Below are 19,431 nucleotides of genomic sequence, written 5' to 3'. Positions count from 1 at the left end.
GAACCGAAATATTCCGCTCCGAGCCGCTGCGCGGATACGATCGTCTTGGCGTGACGTCGCCGGCCGTGCTGACCGTCCTCCGTTGGCTGGACAGGTGCTGGAGATGTTCGGCGCCGGTACTGCGTGCATCGTGACGTCACCGGCCGCGCTGACCGTCCTCCGTTGGCTGGACAGGTTGCTGGAGATGTTCGGCGCCGGTACTGCGTGCATCGTGACGTCACCGGCCGCGCTGACCGTCCTCCGTTGGCTGGACAGGTGCTGGAGATGTTCGGCGCCGGTACTGCGTGCATCGTGACGTCACCGGCCGCGCTGACCGTCCTCCGTTGGCTGGACAGGTGCTGGAGATGTTCGGCGCCGGTACTGCGTGCATCGTGACGTCACCGGCCGCGCTGACCGTCCTCCGTTGGCTGGACAGGTGCTGGAGATGTTCGGCGCCGGTACTGCGTGCATCGTGACGTCACCGGCCGCGCTGACCGTCCTCCGTTGGCTGGACAGGTGCTGGAGATGTTCGGCGCCGGTACTGCGTGCATCGTGACGTCACCGGCCGCGCTGACCGTCCTCCGTTGGCTGGACAGGTGCTGGAGATGTTCGGCGCCGGTACTGCGTGCATCGTGACGTCACCGGCCGCGCTGACCGTCCTCCGTTGGCTGGACAGGTGCTGGAGATGTTCGGCGCCGGTACTGCGTGCATCGTGACGTCACCGGCCGCGCTGACCGTCCTCCGTTGGCTGGACAGGTGCTGGAGATGTTCGGCGCCGGTACTGCGTGCATCGTGACGTCACCGGCCGCGCTGACCGTCCTCCGTTGGCTGGGCAGGTGCTGGAGATGTTCGGCGCCGGTACTGCGTGCATCGTGACGTCACCGGCCGCGCTGACCGTCCTCCGTTGGCTGGACAGGTGCTGGAGATGTTCGGCGCCGGTACTGCGTGCATCGTGACGTCACCGGCCGCGCTTGACCGTCCTCCGTTGGCTGGACAGGTGCTGGAGATGTTCGGCGCCGGTACTGCGTGCATCGTGACGTCACCGGCCGCGCTGACCGTCCTCCGTTGGCTGGACAGGTGCTGGAGATGTTCGGCGCCGGTACTGCGTGCATCGTGACGTCACCGGCCGCGCTGACCGTCCTCCGTTGGCTGGACAGGTGCTGGAGATGTTCGGCGCCGGTACTGCGTGCATCGTGTGCCCGGTGGAACGGCTGCGCTACCTGGGCCAAGACATCGACGTGCCCACACCCGAGGGCGAGGCGTCACTGACGCACCGCTTCCTCGCCGCCCTCTCGGACATCCAGTACGGCCGCGTGGCGCACCCGTGGAGCGAGCCTATCGACTGAGGCGCCGCGCCGCACAGGCGAGCATCGGCTAGGCGAGGGCGGCAGCTAGCGGCTGTGATGTGCTATCTGTTCTGGTCATTTTTAGAGAGCAGTTGTTGAGGAACGTGCAATATTCGGTATGTGGCGGCCGGTGGCGGCGGACGGATCGGTCCCGCCGAGTTGTGAACGGGTCAGGGCGTTGACGAGCGGCTGGGGCTTGGAGGCCAGGACGGGGACTTCATGACATTATGGATAGGTCAGGTGTCTCTTCCGCCGACTGAACAAAACGGATGGCCAGCGTGTGATCGGGCGGGCTGTCTGCCATGCGGTGTTCGTTCTCCCGCGCCCCGCTGCGCCACGAGCCAGTCTTGTGCCAGGCGGGTCTGTGGGCAGCGCCGACGCGGCACGGCCGATGGGTTTGTCGCCGGTCGCGAGGCGTCATCTGGGACCGTCGGCCGGGGAAGGCGTGGCAATATATTTGACTGTGAACACAGGCGCGCACGCGTCTTAAGAACAAAACTTCGTCATGGCCCACCTGATCTGTTTATGTATTCGAACTTTTTTGTAGAATGTGCAGCTTTAGACATGGCGTTGTGTAGTCCGTTATTTTATGATAGTTTTTTTCTGTTTGGAGAGGGCTTCGCTACGGCCGATATTACGTGTCTTTGTCTAACGTTTACTTTGTAGTCCGCGAGCCTTAGTCTCCACTAACTAGCGCTAACTTAGAACGAAGACCAATGGGTGGTTCTAACTCATGTGTTGCACGCTGTCGTTTGTCAGCGAACGGCTCCGTGCAGTGTTGTGAACTGGCGCGCTGTCCCGCGGCTCTCGGACAACTAAGACCTCCGTTTAGCTGCCCGCTGTTTGTGAACCGATGTACGGGTGTTGGCGTGCTGTAGCGCGTAGTCGACTTGGTTGTGGTTCAGTCGTCTCCTCCGTCCGAGCCGATAGCAGCTGCTGAGCGTGCCGGCGGCTCCCTATTGGTAACCAGACGTTCCAAGGGCGCGTACGTGCAGGACCGTACGTCCTCTCTCTGTAGATGTCTATTAATACCTGCAGCGGTCTCGGACGGGCCGTCGCGCCCTATAGCTGCATGCTCCGTAAAAGACATGTGTACGAACCGAAGAATCGGGGTGTGAGTTTTGTTCATAGAACGCCAAGCGGAGCAGCCATTTCCAAAGCAGTGGCGAGTGTCATGGGCTGTAGTTCCTGCATGAACACGTCTCGTAGAGATTAATACAATACTTCCTGACCGCCACAAGCGTTTCACGCGAAGAGGCAGCATTCAGCGTCTTGCTTCCAAAAGGCAACGGTACCAGTCACACACGGTATGTGATCCGGCATTATATGAAATTACACGATTGCTGTGGTATGATTTCGCGGTACCCTCTGAGCGCACTTTCAAGTGAAGCGCATTGAGGATGTCGTCTCGCACCGCGACCATGAGCTTGCATTTCGAAGACACCAGAGCGCCCGGTGACATCGAGGCCGTTTTAGCTGGCAGCACGTGCCCACGGAAAGAAAGATCTTGAGGTATCCCAATGGGCACTGGGCTCCCGCACGCCATCCCACTAGCCGGACTAAGGCCGTCCAAAGGAGACCGGCAGGACATCTTCGCATCTCATCTGGCGGTTGGTCGCCTGTTACACACCACAATGCGACCTGTCGATCATCTGTTACCCCCCTCCCCCTCCCCCCCCCCCCCCCGAGACTGACCACTCACTTTCCTTCGTGTATTATCTGCGGTAAGACGCGGCTCATGTCCAGATGTCAGTCTGTACCGGCGCGAGTAAACAGCCCGGCCGGGCCTTGCTTGCGCCGGACCGGCCCGCTCGCATACCAGCGGGAAATCCACAGCAACGGCCGAGTTTGATTATCTTCCTCTATGAAATCATGGGCATACTGTCCCATGAGCTATTAATCAATCCGCAATGCTGGCGCGGCACACAGGAGCGTACACAACGCAGTCGTCAACACGGCACTGACAAACAGCTGGAAGGCCGGGTCGGACCCTGCAATATGGCACACGCCAGGAAAAATATACATGGAGCAAAAACTAAAATAAACACACTACGCACGTGCAATTTCTAAAACAAACCCTGAATTCAAACACAATACATGACATGGTTTGTTCGTAGTTTCTCATGCAATACTAGTTCCGCGTGGCACACAATTCAAGTAGACTAAAAAAAATCGCATGATAAAGCAACTATACAACGATAGACTGGAAAAAATAAAAAGTGCTCTACCTGCATGATTATTCAGACCTATGTGAATAGTTACATCTGGCTGCAACAACGCTATAATATGTATATCTGGTAACTGATCACGTTCGGGACACTATTGGGATGGGGGCAAACTGTTAGTGGTACGTATAAAAGAAAGGTAAACGAGATAGTACAAACAAAATACCAACCGACAATGAACTGAAAACAATGGGCAAGAAAAAAACAAGGCATTATTGTACTAGGTTCACGAACTGGACGAGACAGTTCAAGACAGCCTGGTTTGGTGATGTCAGATAAAGCGGGAGTAGAAGCCATGCAAGTCACGTGAGCGAAGCAGCGTTAGAAGCGAGACATTGGATTGTGCACGTCGCGAGCGGCAGGACCTGGGCCAGTCTGGGTGAAGCCAGGCGACAGGCAGCAGATTTCTGCCCCACGCCACTAACGCCTCGCATATGACAGAACCGCAGCTTGGGCGTTGATGCGGTAGTCCTGCCATGTATATACACATCAGACAATGTCCAGTAGTGATAGAGAATAATGAACAGCAGCAAAGTGTTATTTATGCGAATATAGCAGCACCACCATTGGCATGGACCTATGTTCAACAGCAGCAAATTGCCATTTATGCGAACATGGCAGCAACACCATTGGCATGAACCTATGTTAACGCAGCAGCAGCAGCAGCGACAGCCGACACCTCGACGGAGCGGTCAAGAAAATACGCAGCAGCGCCCTGACGTTGGCCAGCGCCGACAGCCTCTGTTTCCTTTCCTTAATCACGTCCCGGCGTCCGGGTGGGGTTCTCAGGCTGGCGGATCAGGCCCAGAGCCAGAGCGGAGCCCTCGGGCGGTTCCATCACACCCAGACGCCGTGCGGGTTCTTGCTAGTGGGCACGGCGCTCTCCAGCTGGCGAGGCGAGCCGATCAGCTGCCTGCTCAGACCAGACTTGGCCGGACCTGGCGTGAGCACAGAGGTCCCGTCAGCACACACACACACCCCTCAGCCGATCATCCGCCTGCTCAGACTAGGCTTGGCCGGACCTGGCGTGAGCACAGAGGTCCCGTCAGCACACACGCACACCCCTCAGCGCAGCCGATCAGCTGCCTGATCAGACCAGACTTGGCCAGACCTGGCGCGAGCACAGAGGTCCCGTCAGCACACACACGCACCCCTCAGCGCAGCCGATCAGCTGCCTGCTCAGACCAGACTTGGCCGGACCTGGCACGACCACAGAGGTCCCGTCAGCACACACACCCCTAAGCCGATCAGCTGCCTGCTCAGACCAGACTTGGCCGGACCTGGCGCGAGCACAGAGGTCCCGTCAGCACACACACCCCTCAACCGATCAGCTGCCTGCTCAGACCAGGCTTGGCTGAACCTGGCACGATCACAGAGGTCCCGTCAGCACACACACCCCTAAGCCGATCAGCTGCCTGCTCAGACCAGACTTGGCCGGACCTGGCGCGAGCACAGAGGTCCCGTCAGCACACACACCCCTCAACCGATCAGCTGCCTGCTCAGACCACGCTTGGCTGGACCTGGCACGATCACAGAGGTTCCATCAGCACACACAACCCTCAACGCAGCCGATCAGCTACCTACCCAGACCAGACTTGGCCGGACCTGGCGCGAGCACAGAGGTCCCGTCAGCACACATACCCCTAGTATATCAGCACGGACGGTGTCAGAAAGTGAACTTCGTTTGCAGAAGTGCCAGAGCAAAACAAAAAAAGAGAAAAACTACAGCCAAAAAGCTATGAGCGGGAAAATATACTAACGAAGAAGGCCTGCCATTATGTATGTATGTATGGACAATGCACGTATGTACGGGCTTGTACGTACGGCAACAAGTTACATGTAGCAACCCGTCTGGTTCTGCAATTGCGGATGCGTCGTTCAATACTACATGTACACCATTCGAACTCTGCATATAAGGGGTAGAAATCTAGCGCATAAAGTTTAAGTGAGCATCCCACCAAAATCCACTCCTGTCGGGCCACTGGGTATCGTAGTGTATACACTACTCTAACCAATGTCATGTCCATAGGTAGACGTCCAGGATGGATTTTTCGCCGCACTCAACACGTCATCGACGAGACCGGTACCGGAAATCTACGACGGAACGCACCAATGTGGCAATCCAAAGCGGAAGGTGGTGGTCGGCTAAACAACAGCAAAGCAAGCATTGAATAACTTAAATTTCCAGTTCTTCCATAAATTAGCATGACGGTCATTTGGACGCCGATTGTGTGGTGGTTCACGCGTCTGCGGTAACCACGTCTGGGAGACCAGAGGTGCGGGGTTAGATTTAACGCGGTGTCCAACCTTCCTGCCAGGGCGAAAGGCAGGCGACGCCATATAGCCTCAGCAGCTGAGCGCGTCGTAACGCCCAATGACACATGACTGGCCATTTAATCACGAACAAAGAATAAGGTATTACAGCACAGCACTTAAACAGATAGCTCAGCAAATACAAATCTAACCATGTCTATCACCATTTCCTTCTGCTTGCGTTAGATATTACGCGCGGCAAAAGGTTCGGACAGGCGGATCGCGATGCTATGTGCACACCAGCGCTGTTCATGAGTATAGTTTCCTACACAACTGAGACAGAAACATGCTTTTGCACATTTCGGGGTATGCCACGCCTTTTTCTCTATCAAACCACCCCCTTTCTTACGAGACTACGCCACTGACACTGACATATCCCCTCCCAAACCGCTCTGCTCGCACGAAGCCCTGACCGGGCCGGAGCCGGAGGCGGTACTCCTCGGCGCGCCCCTCACCCTCCAGCCCTAACCAGGCCGGAGCCGGAGGCGGTACTCCTCGGCGCACTACTCACCCTCCAGCCCTGACCGGGTTGGAGCCAGAGGCGGTGCGCCCCTCATCCTCAAGCCCTGGCCGAGTCGGAGCCGGAGGCGGCACTCCTTGGTGCGCCACTCACCCTCGGTGATCTTGGTGAGCTCCTCGGCGCCGGCCATGCGCAGACTCTCTAGATTGACCGTCTTCAGCTCCTCGAGTAGCTGCTCGACGCGCCGCTGCCGCTCGCGCAGCTGCTCGGCCAGCTGTGCGATCTGCGCCTCGAGCGCGGCGCGCTCCGTCTCAGCGCGCGCCGCCTGCTGCTGCAGCTGCTCCAGCTGGCCACCCAGCTCGGCCAGCTCCTCCTGCGTGATGCGCGCCTCCTGCTCGCCGCGCGCCTGCTCCGACTTGACCGCTTCCGACAGGTCTCTGGGGACCGCCAGCGACCGTCAGCGCCGAGGCCCACTGCCAGCGAAGTCATGCACACCTGTCTGCGCCCGAGAGGTGTCGCCGTGGTGCGCCAAGTCTGAGCTGGCCACCGTATGTGACAGGCCAACTCATAGCCCGCACCTGTGTACGAAGGTCTACTTCACTCCCACAGGTGTACAAAGGTCTACTCCAATGTCACATGTGTACAAAGGTCTACTCCACTCCCACATGTGTACAAAGGTCTACTCCACTGTCACATGTGTACAAAGTCTACTCCACTGTCACATGTGTACAAAGGTCTACTCCACTGCCACCATTGCGAGCTCCAACAGGCCCATGGCTTAACGCACGAAAGAAGGCCGCGCATGGCTCTCCGCCCACTAAGAATCAATACCGCACTTATCACCCCCGGGCATTTCTACCACTTACATATGCCTCGGGTTACCTTAACGTTTGAACATGTCGCTCAAAATTCACGGCCTTTACCACCATCAACCCCTTCAAACGCGCTGCGGCTGATCTGAAGTGACCGATGACCCGACGCCGTGACCGACGCCATCCATCAGACCTGAACCCGAGACAAACGCCCCGCACGACTGACCGCATCATGCCGTCGTATTTCTTGATGTCGGCCTCGCAGGCGGCTAGCTTCTGCTTGAGCAGTTCGCTATCAGCGCGCATCCTGTCGCCCTCCTCCGTCTCGCGTCGCAGCTGCTGCGCCGTCTCCTCCGCCTCCGACACCTGGGGCGGACACCAGGACCGGGTCAGTCGCCGGCTCGCCACCAGCCCTAGGTCACAGCAGACCACCCGCAGCGACGCCGTCCCCTCCGCTTCCGACACCTGGGGCGGACACCAGGACCGGGTCAGTCGCCGGCTCGGCACCGGCCATAGGTCACGGCAGACCAGCCGCAGTGCCGCCGTCTCCTCCGCCTCCGACACCTGGGGCGGACACCAGGACCGGGTCAGTCGCCGGCTCGGCACCGGCCATAGGTCACGGCAGACCAGCCGCAGTGCCGCCGTCTCCTCCGCCTCCGACACCTGGGGCGGACACCAGGACCGGGTCAGTCGCCGGCTCGCCACCAGCCCTAGGTCACAGCAGACCACCCGCAGCGACGCCGTCTCCTCCGCCTCCGACACCTGGGGCGGACACCAGGACCGGGTCAGTCGCCGGCTCGGCACCGACAATAGGTCACGGCAGACCAGCCGCAGCGCCTGGGCGTCTGCCGACCAGCTGATCTCGCCGCCGTCTCCTCAGCACGGCTAAAAGTGTGCCAAACTCGTTTACGGTAAAGAAATAAAACCAAGCTGAAAAACGTATGCAGCGCAGGTGGTCAAGCAAGCCTTTCATCAAGCCTGCTGGCTGTGCCAGGACATCGGCGCTCCGCGCCGATAGCGTGCGCCGGAAGTCAAACACGGACCTGCACACTTCAAAGTCCTATGTGGTGGTGCCATGAGTCATATACGTAATGCAGCTGGCGGCAGCTTGTCAGGCGCCGCTTCTTCCACGGCTGAGTTTGGTCACCCAGCACATAGAAACTTCCATAACTCGCAACCAACAAACATGGTAACACACTGGGATGGAATTGTTACTGGCACAAACCGTTACAAGAATTACCACACATCCGAAATACCACGCATTCGGCGGGGGAAGGGGGTGCGTCATTTGCAACTATCAATGTTATACGTGTGGACTCGGGGCGGGCTCACGGACCTCCCGGTGTTGCTCGGCGAGCACAGTCTCCAGCCGGTTGGCCTCGGTGCGGACGGCTGATAGCTGCACATCCTGCTCCCGCTGGAACTCCTCCAGGTATACGATCTCTGCGTCACACTGTGGCACAGGGTCAACTCGGTTACAGTGTCCTGCTCCCGCTGGAACTCCTCCAGGTATATGATCTCTGCGTCAAACTGTGGCACAGGGTCAACTCAGTCCGTGTCCTGCTCCCGCTGGAACTCCTCCAGGTATACGACCTCTGCGTCACACTGTGGCACAGGGTCAACATAGTCACAATGCCCTGTTCCTACTGGAGTGGAATCTCTTTGTCACACCGTGGCATAGGATCAACATGGGCACAATGCCCTGCTCCTGCTGAAGTAGGGTCTCTCGGTCACACTGTGGCACAGGGTCAACATGGCCACAATACCCTGCTCCCGCTGGAGTAAAGTCTCCCCGTCACATTACGGCACAGTGTGGGAAAAACCTCCGTTTTCTGGTGGATGTGGCACCAGGAAATTTTGTACTCCAGGCTCTTGACTGGTAAGAATGACAATTTTTGTACTCCAGACAAACGCTGCAGTCGCCCCACAAAGCAGACACCATTGCAAATGTATGAGCCTGAGTATAAGTACCAAGGCAGACAGTTTTGCTTTCTTGATAGCCAGGAGTGTGCATGAACTTGGCTTTCATAAAGTGAGTTATAACTTTCATTCTATTTCCAGGGACCAAACATATGGAGCACCAAGAAATGGAAACAAGCATCTGCAATCCTGCAGGAGCTGGCCAATCCAGGGCATTTATGTCAATGTCCTTCATCATTGTATTACATGGGTTAGATGCACTTGTACAAGCCTATGCAACTCCTGAATGGTGATGACAACTCATGTGAATTACTTCTGTGGGAATGAAATAAACTGAAATATGAAATGTGCTTGTTTTAAGTAGCTACCGCCGCCACATACCTCGCATGTCATTCCCTGTGGGGAAAATATATGGCGCACCTGAGTAAGTAAGACCGCATTATCCACGACGCACACACCTACCGATACCTTTCAAGAAACGGACAAACATATCACGGCTCTGGCTCCCACCACGCGACGAACCCATCGCCTCCCGTACCCGAAACCAACGGCACCCCAGCCTCCGCAACTGACGAGTGCATTTTCGAGCAGTGAAGGTCCGCGTCGCAACAGACACCTACAACAATATTCGTTCGACCAGAAAATCACTGGCAGCACCAAAATCATCGATGGCACATCTTTTTCAACTAGGTCATTCAAAGACTCGCCGAGCAAGAAGTCCAGCATGCCAACTATGCTCTTAACTTACCTCATATTAAGATAACATGTTAGCGATTTTACCAAAGGACGTGCATCTTGCAAACAGTTTGGTGGGAAAATTCCAAAGATTGCAGCATTGCACATCCTTTTCAAAGCGCCTGTTTCATTCCTGCTCCTGCCATACGAGCCACCAATCACCATCCAACTTGCAATTAAACTCAAAATCATAGCATTCAAACACACCACATATCGGCACTTTTGAGATAGAATCATGACATTAAATGGCACCCAAATATCACTTTGTGGGCGGCACTTTTGGTGGTAACGGCTTCTTTTGGGTTCTTAAATGCCATCGGGAATTACGTTCCCAAAATGGGAGTTTGTGGCATGCAGCATTCCAAAACTTATTACTATTGTATAAATAATAGTACGTCAACCACTTTTTCAGGAATCGGTAAATGCCGGTCTTTGAAGATTCGAGGATATCTTACTTACTGAACAACGGTATCATGTCTCCAGGCTCAACCAGTACCTATACTTGTAAGATAGAGATGGTCCATAACCCAGTGGGAAAAAGTCGCAGTACTTGGTTGCCCTTCTCACAATGGGGCCTATGGGGAGACCCGGGGAGAACAAGCCAGAGTACAAGCCGGAGAACAGCAAGTTTTAGCAAAGTTGGCCAAATTTAATCGAAAAATTTACGTGTCTTGGTATCGCCCAGATACGGGCCCTCCTCAGAGGGTGTTGAAATGTCATGATATGCCTTAGAATGAGAAATATCTATAGATTTATAGTACAGGTACTGCATTATCTCGGCGTTGTCTTGCGCCACCAGAAGATAATACATATTTGTAGGTGGAAAATAGCAACTTGAAATGCATGACTGTAAAGCTCTATGATTTTTCTACCACAAACTTAACAACTTGTGTTGGTGCAACTGCATAAATGGCTTTTCTTAGACTATTCATCACAGCCTGTCATTTCAGGACCGACCCGTGGTACTTGTACTTGGTTGCCCCATTGACGAGTGCTAGAATGCCATCACAATGTCTGTGAATGCGCCAAAACTCCTGTGCATGGTTTGGTTGTTTGTCTTGATGTGGTGGGAGTGAGGAGGGCGGAGGGTGAGTGAAGATGCTTGGGATTATGTGCGTCGTAGTTGCGAGTTTGAGGTATTCAGTGAGGCCAAGTGGAATTGGTTGTCTTCAATTTTCACACAGCATGCATCCACACTTCTAAAGTTACTTGGGATTTAGCTTTGGACTGCTATTAAGTCATTTCAAAAATGGTAAATAAATACCGGGGACTGATCTATAAATGTTTACCGCTGCAGGCTGGTACAGAATCACCTTGGTATAACCTGCTCTACCTACAGCATGGTGGGTAGGTACGTAGGTACTAAGATATCTATATACAACATTAATGCTAGGCTTGGGTTTCCCATGTGGGATCAAATATGAGGCTGGCCTCTTTTCAGCCTGTGGTTATAGTTGCTATAACCCGACAGATGGCAATGCTGCCATGTTCCTTGCTGTCAGGCATAAGGCATTGCAGTGACACTATTAAAATTTTCCCTACATAGGATCATAGGAAACTTGGAGAAGAGGAGAGGGATAACAGGAGGTGCAGGAAGAGAGGAGGAGCAGAAGTGGAAGAGGAGTGGAAGGAGAAGAGTGACAGAAAGAGAGGCTGAAGAACTGAAAGAGCAGAAGAGCAGAAAGAGAAGGACAGGAAGAGGAACACTTTTGGTACATTTATATCAATTATGTAAAGGCCAAAAGGACAACATGTTAGTGTTGCCACATACATAAGGCTTTCATAGTCAGTTGCAGCTGCCTAAGACTCATTAAAAAACTGGGGTGTGATGCACAGTGGTTGTCTGCAATTCAGTTTGTCAGTAAGCAGAGGATGCACCTGATTTATCATTTTGATATTGTGTAAGTTTGCATGTAGATAGGTAATGATAAGTAACTGAGCTTTGTATGATGCACCTGTGGATGTATATGTATAAAGTTTTGTTGTTATCCTCTCTAACTGTATATTTCTTATTAACATGTACCATTACTCGATCTTTGCATGTGTAGGTGAGCTAGTAGCACTACAGGGATATGGATGAGATCAGTGTGGCACCCTCACTCACAAGGAGTGCTCTGTTCCACTGAAATGCAAAATTGCATGCTGACACTAATTTTTGCCAGAAAAACGTTGGGAAAATGTTGACCCATTAAAGGCAGTATGTGACGTACTCCAAACAAGGCCCGTTGTGCAGACACCCATTCCACATTAGACAGACCTTTGCTTGCAGGCAAGTTTGTACTCCGACCACAAAAAATTGTACTCCGCCACCAGCAAAAACAACTAAATTTCCCACCCTGTTACGGCACGGGGTCAATATGGTCACAATGTCCTGCTCCCGTGCGGAAACGTCCAGAACCACTTCTGCATCCTTTACTGGCCACAGCTTTGGTGTCCTGCTTCGACCCTGCCGTCCGATCGAGCGGTACAACTTTACGCACAGGCACCAGACAGGCGCATCCACCTCGGCTGGGTTTGACAAGTTCGCATCAGTGGGAGACTTGGTACCGACCCTGGACGGCGGAAAGAATGGTGGTCGCGCGTAGACTCGTATTTCCAGACAAGAATACCGTTGCGACGGCGGCTGAGCCCGGCTACCGCCAGCTGGACGTCACACCTCACCTTGGTGACGTCCGCCTGGAGCGAGCTGAGCTGGGTCTTCTGGGCGTTGACGACGCTGAGCAGCTCGCGGTACTGGTTGTTGTACACCACCTCCTCCATGTTGTATGAGTCGTTGGCGAGGCCGCGGCCTGGTCGGCGCGACTGCAAACAGTTCGCGTGTGACAATTTATTGGAATGAGAGAAAGAAATACCAATTATGGACATCGTCTGTAGTCGGCGCCGAAAACCCGCACGGCATGGAGTAAAAGTGTACGGTCAGCAGTCATCCTCATGGCTCGTGTACCTGGTCATCATCACCCATAGGTTTTCAGCACAGAGGGTCATCACGTTAGTCACTCCAAACAAACCAAACTACACACAAATTTGTTTTCAGCCCGTGCCTTGCCAGCGCTCCGGCCTTCCAAAAAGTAACAAACAGTAGCAGCCTTAGTTTGCGGACACCAAGGCAGCAAACCCTTAACACCATGACGCGGCCCTCGCAGCCTTACCTTGGCCGGGTGGCCAGGAGGCGACGACGGGCTCTCCTGGGCGGCCAGGATCTGACTAGAGTGCGGCGGCGGCGGCGGCGGTGGCGGAGGCGGCGGTGGCGGCGGCGGCTGCTGCGGGGGCGGAGGGGGCGTACCGGGCGTACTGCCGGCGCCCGGTGGCGGCGGCGGCGGCGGGCAGCGGAGCACAGGCGAGCCGCGCGCGCCGCCCGGCGGCGGCGGCGGCGGCGGCGGCGGCTCGCGGTAGGGCGGCGGTCGGCGCGGCCCGGCGGCGCGCGTCCCCAACGGCGGCGGCGGCTCCCGGTACGGCGGCGGCGTGCTGAACCGTAGGCTGGGCGACGGCGCCGCCTCGCCCGCCGGTCGCACGCCCGGCACCTTGTCGTGACTAGTGTTGAAGCTGGTGTCGACGCTCGACACGCTGTCGTTGAGGCTGGGCTTGTCCAGCGGCGGGAGGCGCGGCCCGGGCGGGGGCGCCGCGCGGCCCGACCACGCCTCGTCCGGCGGCCGCTGCTGCACGCCGCGCACCACACCCACTGTGCCGCGCTTCACGTGCTCGAGCAGGCGCAGCTCGGAGCGGCGCCGCTGCAGTTCCGGCGACAGCACGGTGGTGCTCGTCTCAGGGCTGGGCGGCGAGATGTCGGCGCCGCCACGAGGCCGGCCGGCCCGCCGCGCCCGACCCGGCGACTTCTCCAGCGGAGAACGAAGCAGGATGAACTGCACGTCGCTCGAGTACTCGCCCCACTTCATCAGCACCTGCAGGACACGAGCCGAAAACGACGCCATCACAAACCGGCAAATCACCGCGACGCTGCCAAGTCAAAGACCACCAGAGGATCGTCCTTCTTCGACCTCTCGTGCTAATAGACAGACAGCTGAAAATCAGAAAACACTATGTGTCTACGGGTTTGCCCAGCAGCGGCATGCCAGCATCAAAAAAAGAAAACTAACATCATCAGTGACACCTTGCTGTGAACTGTAGACAAATCACTAGTAAGACAAATCATTCACAAAAGTACTCTAGCGACAACAGGCGCGTCCACTCCCAGTCGGCGGCGCCGTTCTCGGCCGCGGCGCGCGTCACCCTCTCCGCTAGCGCTGACCCACCTTGACGGGGAGCTCCTGCGGCGCCAGCAGCCGCTCGTTGTTGCGCCATCGCTCGATGAGAGTGAAGCGGCCGGTGCGGCCGGTGGCGTGCGCCAGCGCGTAGACCACGTCCTGGCAGCTGGTGGTCTCCGAGACGCCGCACACAATCCGCTGGATGCCGTCCACCCACACCTTCAGCTCCATGGTGCCTGCTCACAGGGCACTCAGAGGTGGCCTGGCCACCCTGATGGCACATCACAGCACCGGCATGATGACTCGCTGCAACACCACATACAACCACAATGCTACAATAGAAAAATGTCACATGTGAAATGTAAAAGTGCATCATGCTATTTGCTCACTGTTCGGCACCTCATCTGATACACAGGTACCACCATAATTACTTACAATACCATAACATCACTGTTTTTCATCATACAACAACAGGTGCTGATTTGCATTCTTTTGAGTGGGTCACTGTCCCAACTCCCACAATGTCTGGTTTGTTTCCTCTCCCAATCTACTGGAACCCAGGTACTAGCAGAACATTACAAATGGGTGCTCAAACTTACACCAATTCTAAAGGTTTCTACTCATTGTTTCACAGTTAAAAAGAACAAAGAGAATGAAAATTTTCATGTCAAGTTAGGATGAATGCAGCTGTCTGAACTTGCAGCATTCTTAAAGCCTCAGGTCAGTAGTCTGTTTGCTCGAGCATATTCTGCTCTTTCTGCCAGCTGAATGTTTTTAATTACATGATAAAGATGTCTTGTTGACTCCAACCTAGCTATATGATACCATCTGAGAGCTTTGGCAATATAAAGCAATGTTTTAGGTTCTACTCACTGCAGAAAGTTGCATTATTTTGCCATGGTGTCTTCCCAGAAATTGGAAACAAACCAGTTGAACACCAGCCCACAAAAATATGGCCAAGTTATTAGCCATCTACATTGGAAAGATCCCTTGAAATGTGAGGCCCTTCACTTTCACATGAATATTTGATGGAACAGTTGCACTTACAAAAACATGACAATCAACATCAGCTGGTTGAACCCATGGGGTTATAGTCTGACAATAATCATGAAAACAACACTAGCACTAGCCATGTTGAACACACCTCATGTGAGTGCTGCTTTGCAGCTTACATCCCACCTCGCAGCTACCAGCCAGAGGTTTCATGGCAGCATTTAATAGTTGTGCAGATCAACTTACACCCTGTTCTCTCTCCTGAAGCCACATCTTTGAGTCAACAGCCATCTTGAAGATCAGTCAATGCAGCTCAAAGTCATTTTCTTTAGACCTAAGCCCTTCAAGCTTCTGAGCTACATGCCAAAAAAGATGCCCAGGCTATTTGAGATACCATTTAAAAATCCCTCATGCATCCATGACACCACAACATCATTGAAATCCTGTCATTCCATTCACCATGTGACAATCAATGCCAATAAATATTTAATGATCAAGTCATTCATATCTAGTATTCATGAGCACAATTCTCAGATATAACAGCTGTTGAATGGCTCTCATTGTTGTGCAATATATGGTGGCCTAACCAATCAATGATGTATTGAGTAGCACATTCACTTAATTGAGAAACTGTGTGGTCTAGAGCAGCCTTTTAGACTCAAAAGTATACTGATAGCTACAGATGAGCTTATCTTATTATCTTTACAGCTCGGTTCAATAACTTCACATGTTGAACATTCTCTTCAACAGATGTACCTAATAGAAACAGGTCAAATAACATCTTACATTACAGCATACAAATAAACCAGATAACTGGTTTTCAATTTGCCAAAAGTTGTCATCTGCAATTTGTCTAGCATTGCTAGGCAAGCCATCTTTTAGTGAAAACAAAAATGCTGCCAAGTAAGGATTAATAATATTCTTTACATATGACAACACATTGCCCATACTGGCTAGTCTCATCAAATACCTCATTCCTCTTACCTTATCAAATACCTCATTCCTAATGATCTCATTGCAGGTACATAGTAAATCTAACTTTGAAGTCTGCTGCATGGTGGCCACCACTTCCAGGGCATGGAATGAGCCAATGTTTCAAGGAATGCTGTTGTAAATGTAGTTCCTTGTAAAACAAACTCAGAAACATTTTCATAGTGATGTAAAAATTGTGTGTAATTAGCCCAGCCTGAATTCTGTGCATGTGATTGTGAGGTCTAACACAACAATATCAACTTGTACACATTCAATGTACACCAGTTCCACCTTAGTGTGTACATACATTTGAAGCAGGATCAGACACATGCCACGATCAATACTGGTGCAGAATTGAACCTGCCATTAATTTATTTATAATTGGTTCATCTCCTTTGGACACTGGTGGAGAGCACATGTTTCAAGACTGTTTACTGTTCCAAAGGAGTTCTGAAAAATAGTCTGAAAACAATTGTTTACAAAAAGGCATACAAATTCAGCTTGTTGTCCTCATTTTTGAGAATGGCATGTGCAAACACAAGTTTCCGCATACCAGCATAGCACAGGCATATGACGAAGCTGGCAATCTCTGTAAACTGATATCAACAGTGTTCAATATTAAATCACTGCAAATTTTGTCATGGAAACAGCATATTTCAGGAGCACGAGCTGACAGCCTAACATGACAAAATCCAACTTATCTTATCTAGACAGCTTTTCATGTACATTTTCAATCGATCTGGAGGAGCCAGATGGATAACAGTGGTAGTCTATGTGTCTGAATGGCACCTCAAAAACACACATAAAAAGTTTCACTAGCAACATCGCTGTTTAGTACCTTGGAGGAAGCCTCATTAGATAATGGCTCTTCTCAACAAGTAGCAAGCAGCACAGAGCTACATAACCGTCCATCAATGTCCAACAACCACCTGCACCCAACAAACAACAAACAAAATATGGGCGTCTCGCATTATCCTGGAGCGAAACGTCCTCCAGGACCACGTATTTCAGCATGGCTCATTAAAAACAACATGCACATTTTGAAAGCAGCTGATTGTAGAGTTTGATCTTACAAGTTTGGTGCAAATACATGTGATATCGTATTTGATACAATTATTGACGCATGAATATACGCTTGAGATAATACAATCTATTTTGAGATACTAAATAGCTTTTTAGACGATATATTAGCTAACAAGCTAGGTTTTAGTGGTATCGGACCCGCTTTTACCGTACAATCAGCTGATAAGAAAAGAAAAACATCGAAGCATCATAGTATCATAATATCATCCTTGATATCATCCTTGATAATGAAAAACCATCTGGTAATGAACGTGTCATCATCACCATCATCTTTATAATAAATATACTATCTGATGAAACAACACAGCCTCAAGAATATTTAGTATCAACACGTGTTTAGAGGGGTCAAAGTTTTTAGTACCGCCTGGTACCTAACTCCTCGGAATTTGGCAAAAATCTGTACTAAAAGCCTGTGCTTCTGCGTATCTCAATTACCCCGGTCTTGACGGCGACGAGAACGGCGAACTGTCTTGGGATATGTGGACAGATTCTCCGCACGTGAGCATCAGTACCGCCGCAATTCCGTCCGTTTCGTTCCAGATCGTGACTCTCGTGTTTATGTTGGGATTGTTTCCTGTACACTGTTTCGTAACCGTTAGCGTTCTCATTAGTCCTTTAGCCATGCGCTCTGGATGGTTTCACACCTAGCCGGTTTTCAGGTTAAAGTGTTAGCACACGGCTTATCGTGTATTTTCACTGAACGAAAAAATGTTCAAATGAATGGTAGCGTGCCGCGTTGGCAAGAAGGAGCGAGACGTAGCACTCGCGACACTCAGGGATACAATCAATACCTGTCCCGTGGCATTGGCACTGGAAAACTACAACGACCGACTGTCCGTCGGCAGTCACATTTGATCCCGGCTTGTCCGAGATGAAAAACATAAGTCCTCACATGTTTAGAAGAAACGCAGAGTCTCAGCAGCACAGGCAGCACTGGCCTTCGAGAGTCCTCGCGAAAGACAGAGTTTGCTACTCGAATCCTATAACTTAGCCCTTTATGTCGCCTAAAAGAAGTCGGTAATGGTGGGGTTGGCCGACGCTGGCGGGTAATTATTCGCCAGGTATGAGTGACGCAGTTGCCATGCTGGGCTGCCGTTCCGTGGCGACGCGCGGCTCTTGTATCCGCGGTCGTGCGGCCACGGACGCTGTTCCATTCGGTGCGTGGAGAGATTCGGTGTCTGCGTCGAGCAGCAGGGAACGCCATGACGTCCGGCAGTGGAGACACAATGGCCGTGCCGAGCTGCAGGGGACGCTGTGACGTCCGGCGGTGGCGACGCGGTGGCCGTGTCGAACTGCAGGGGACGCCGTGACGTCCAAGAGTGGCGAGGCGCTGGTCGTGCCAAGCTGCAGGTTGTGTGGATCGCGTAGCATCGAACGCAATCCCGTCTTCCCCCGGGCGGGCCCCAACCCCCCCCCCCCCCCCCCCCCCCCCGGGTGGGCAGTCGTTGGCCGTGAGTGTCCACCCCTGGGACGGGCCGGAACGGCCCGTGACAGCGACACTTGCGATGACTGCCGGTGCGTAGACCTTGAGCGCCGGCTTGCAGTATGGGCCGGTCGGGCGGCCTACCTGGTCCGGTGGCTCGGCGAAGGTGTGCCGGTCGCTGAGCCGGGTCGTAGCACTAGCTCTAGTATTCCTCACATTTAGCGTGGCGCTTCGCGAGATCATGCGGCGACAGCAAGAAACACCGGGCTAACAACGACAGCAACTGCAACGCATAGCATTCATTGAATGGTTCAATGACTATCGAATCAATTATAACAACAGAAAAGTGGATGAGTTTTGTGAAACGGTGCTGTTGCCGCGATAATTTCGGACAAATACATTGTGAATTAAGTTTGACATGGCTTATCACTGTGATGTGAAATAGTCTTCCTGGAATTATCGCGGGCCATCAGTCAGATGGGACTTGAGGGGGTAGATCGATGAAGTCCAGCTGGGGCTCATCTGGGGTGGTAATATGGGTTCTGATCGGGTTGGTTATATGGATCCCATTTGAGCTAGTTATATGGGTCCCATCTGGGCTGGTTACATAGATCCAGCTTAAAATACCCGTATGGGTCCCAGCTGAACATGCCCGCGTGGTTCTCAAGCAGGCAGCCCAAGTGGGCCCCATGTGAGTTCCAGTTTGGCCCCGTATGGGCCCATGTGGGACCCAGTCGATTGCCCATAACATGCCCACATGGGACCGAAGTGGGACAGCCCAGATGGCTCCATATGGCTGCGAGCAGAGCCAGAGCAAGTATCTATTACCCTGCGCCAGGGATGAATTTCTAGTTCCACAGTCATTGTCTGCGCAGGGCCTGCTGAGCGAGTGCTCCAGTGACGTCACGCCAACGCCAAGCGGGTGGGGCACAAATCGCCGTACGTTGGTACTCCTCTTGCACGCTCTC

The 19,431-nt window shown here is 53.2% G+C and overlaps 2 protein-coding genes across 2 annotated transcripts in view; one reads left to right on the top strand and one right to left on the bottom strand.

The window, feature by feature from the left end:
• Bcat (Branched chain amino acid transaminase) overlaps window positions 1-2,935 on the top strand; it is a 37,504-nt gene extending 34,569 nt beyond the window's left edge. Inside the window, exon 7 of the mRNA XM_037230853.1 lies at window positions 1,137-2,935. Coding sequence (XP_037086748.1) covers window positions 1,137-1,325 — 189 coding nt within the window. The 3' untranslated portion in view covers window positions 1,326-2,935. The remainder of the gene's footprint in view (window positions 1-1,136) is intronic.
• An 88-nt stretch (window positions 2,936-3,023) lies between these two features.
• RASSF8 (ras association domain-containing protein 8) lies at window positions 3,024-16,922 on the bottom strand. Its single transcript, XM_037230796.1, has 9 exons — window positions 16,796-16,922; window positions 14,041-14,263; window positions 13,312-13,689; window positions 12,940-13,029; window positions 12,452-12,592; window positions 8,472-8,588; window positions 7,362-7,501; window positions 6,477-6,760; window positions 3,024-4,488 (listed from the first exon to the last, which is right to left on the bottom strand). Exons 2-9 carry the CDS (start codon window positions 14,221-14,223, stop codon window positions 4,388-4,390), a joined length of 1,434 nt encoding a protein of 477 aa, XP_037086691.1. The 5' UTR covers window positions 14,224-14,263; window positions 16,796-16,922; the 3' UTR covers window positions 3,024-4,387.
• Between the last annotated feature and the right edge of the window lie 2,509 nt (window positions 16,923-19,431).

This window comes from Pollicipes pollicipes, unplaced genomic scaffold, assembly GCF_011947565.3.
Source record: "Pollicipes pollicipes isolate AB1234 unplaced genomic scaffold, Ppol_2.1 Scaffold_6686;HRSCAF=7923_pilon_pilon_pilon, whole genome shotgun sequence".
Classification (NCBI taxonomy): Eukaryota; Metazoa; Arthropoda; class Thecostraca; order Pollicipedomorpha; family Pollicipedidae; genus Pollicipes; species Pollicipes pollicipes.
The sequence above is the reverse complement of the archived record's forward strand: the minus strand, read 5'-3'. Positions and strand labels throughout refer to the sequence as shown.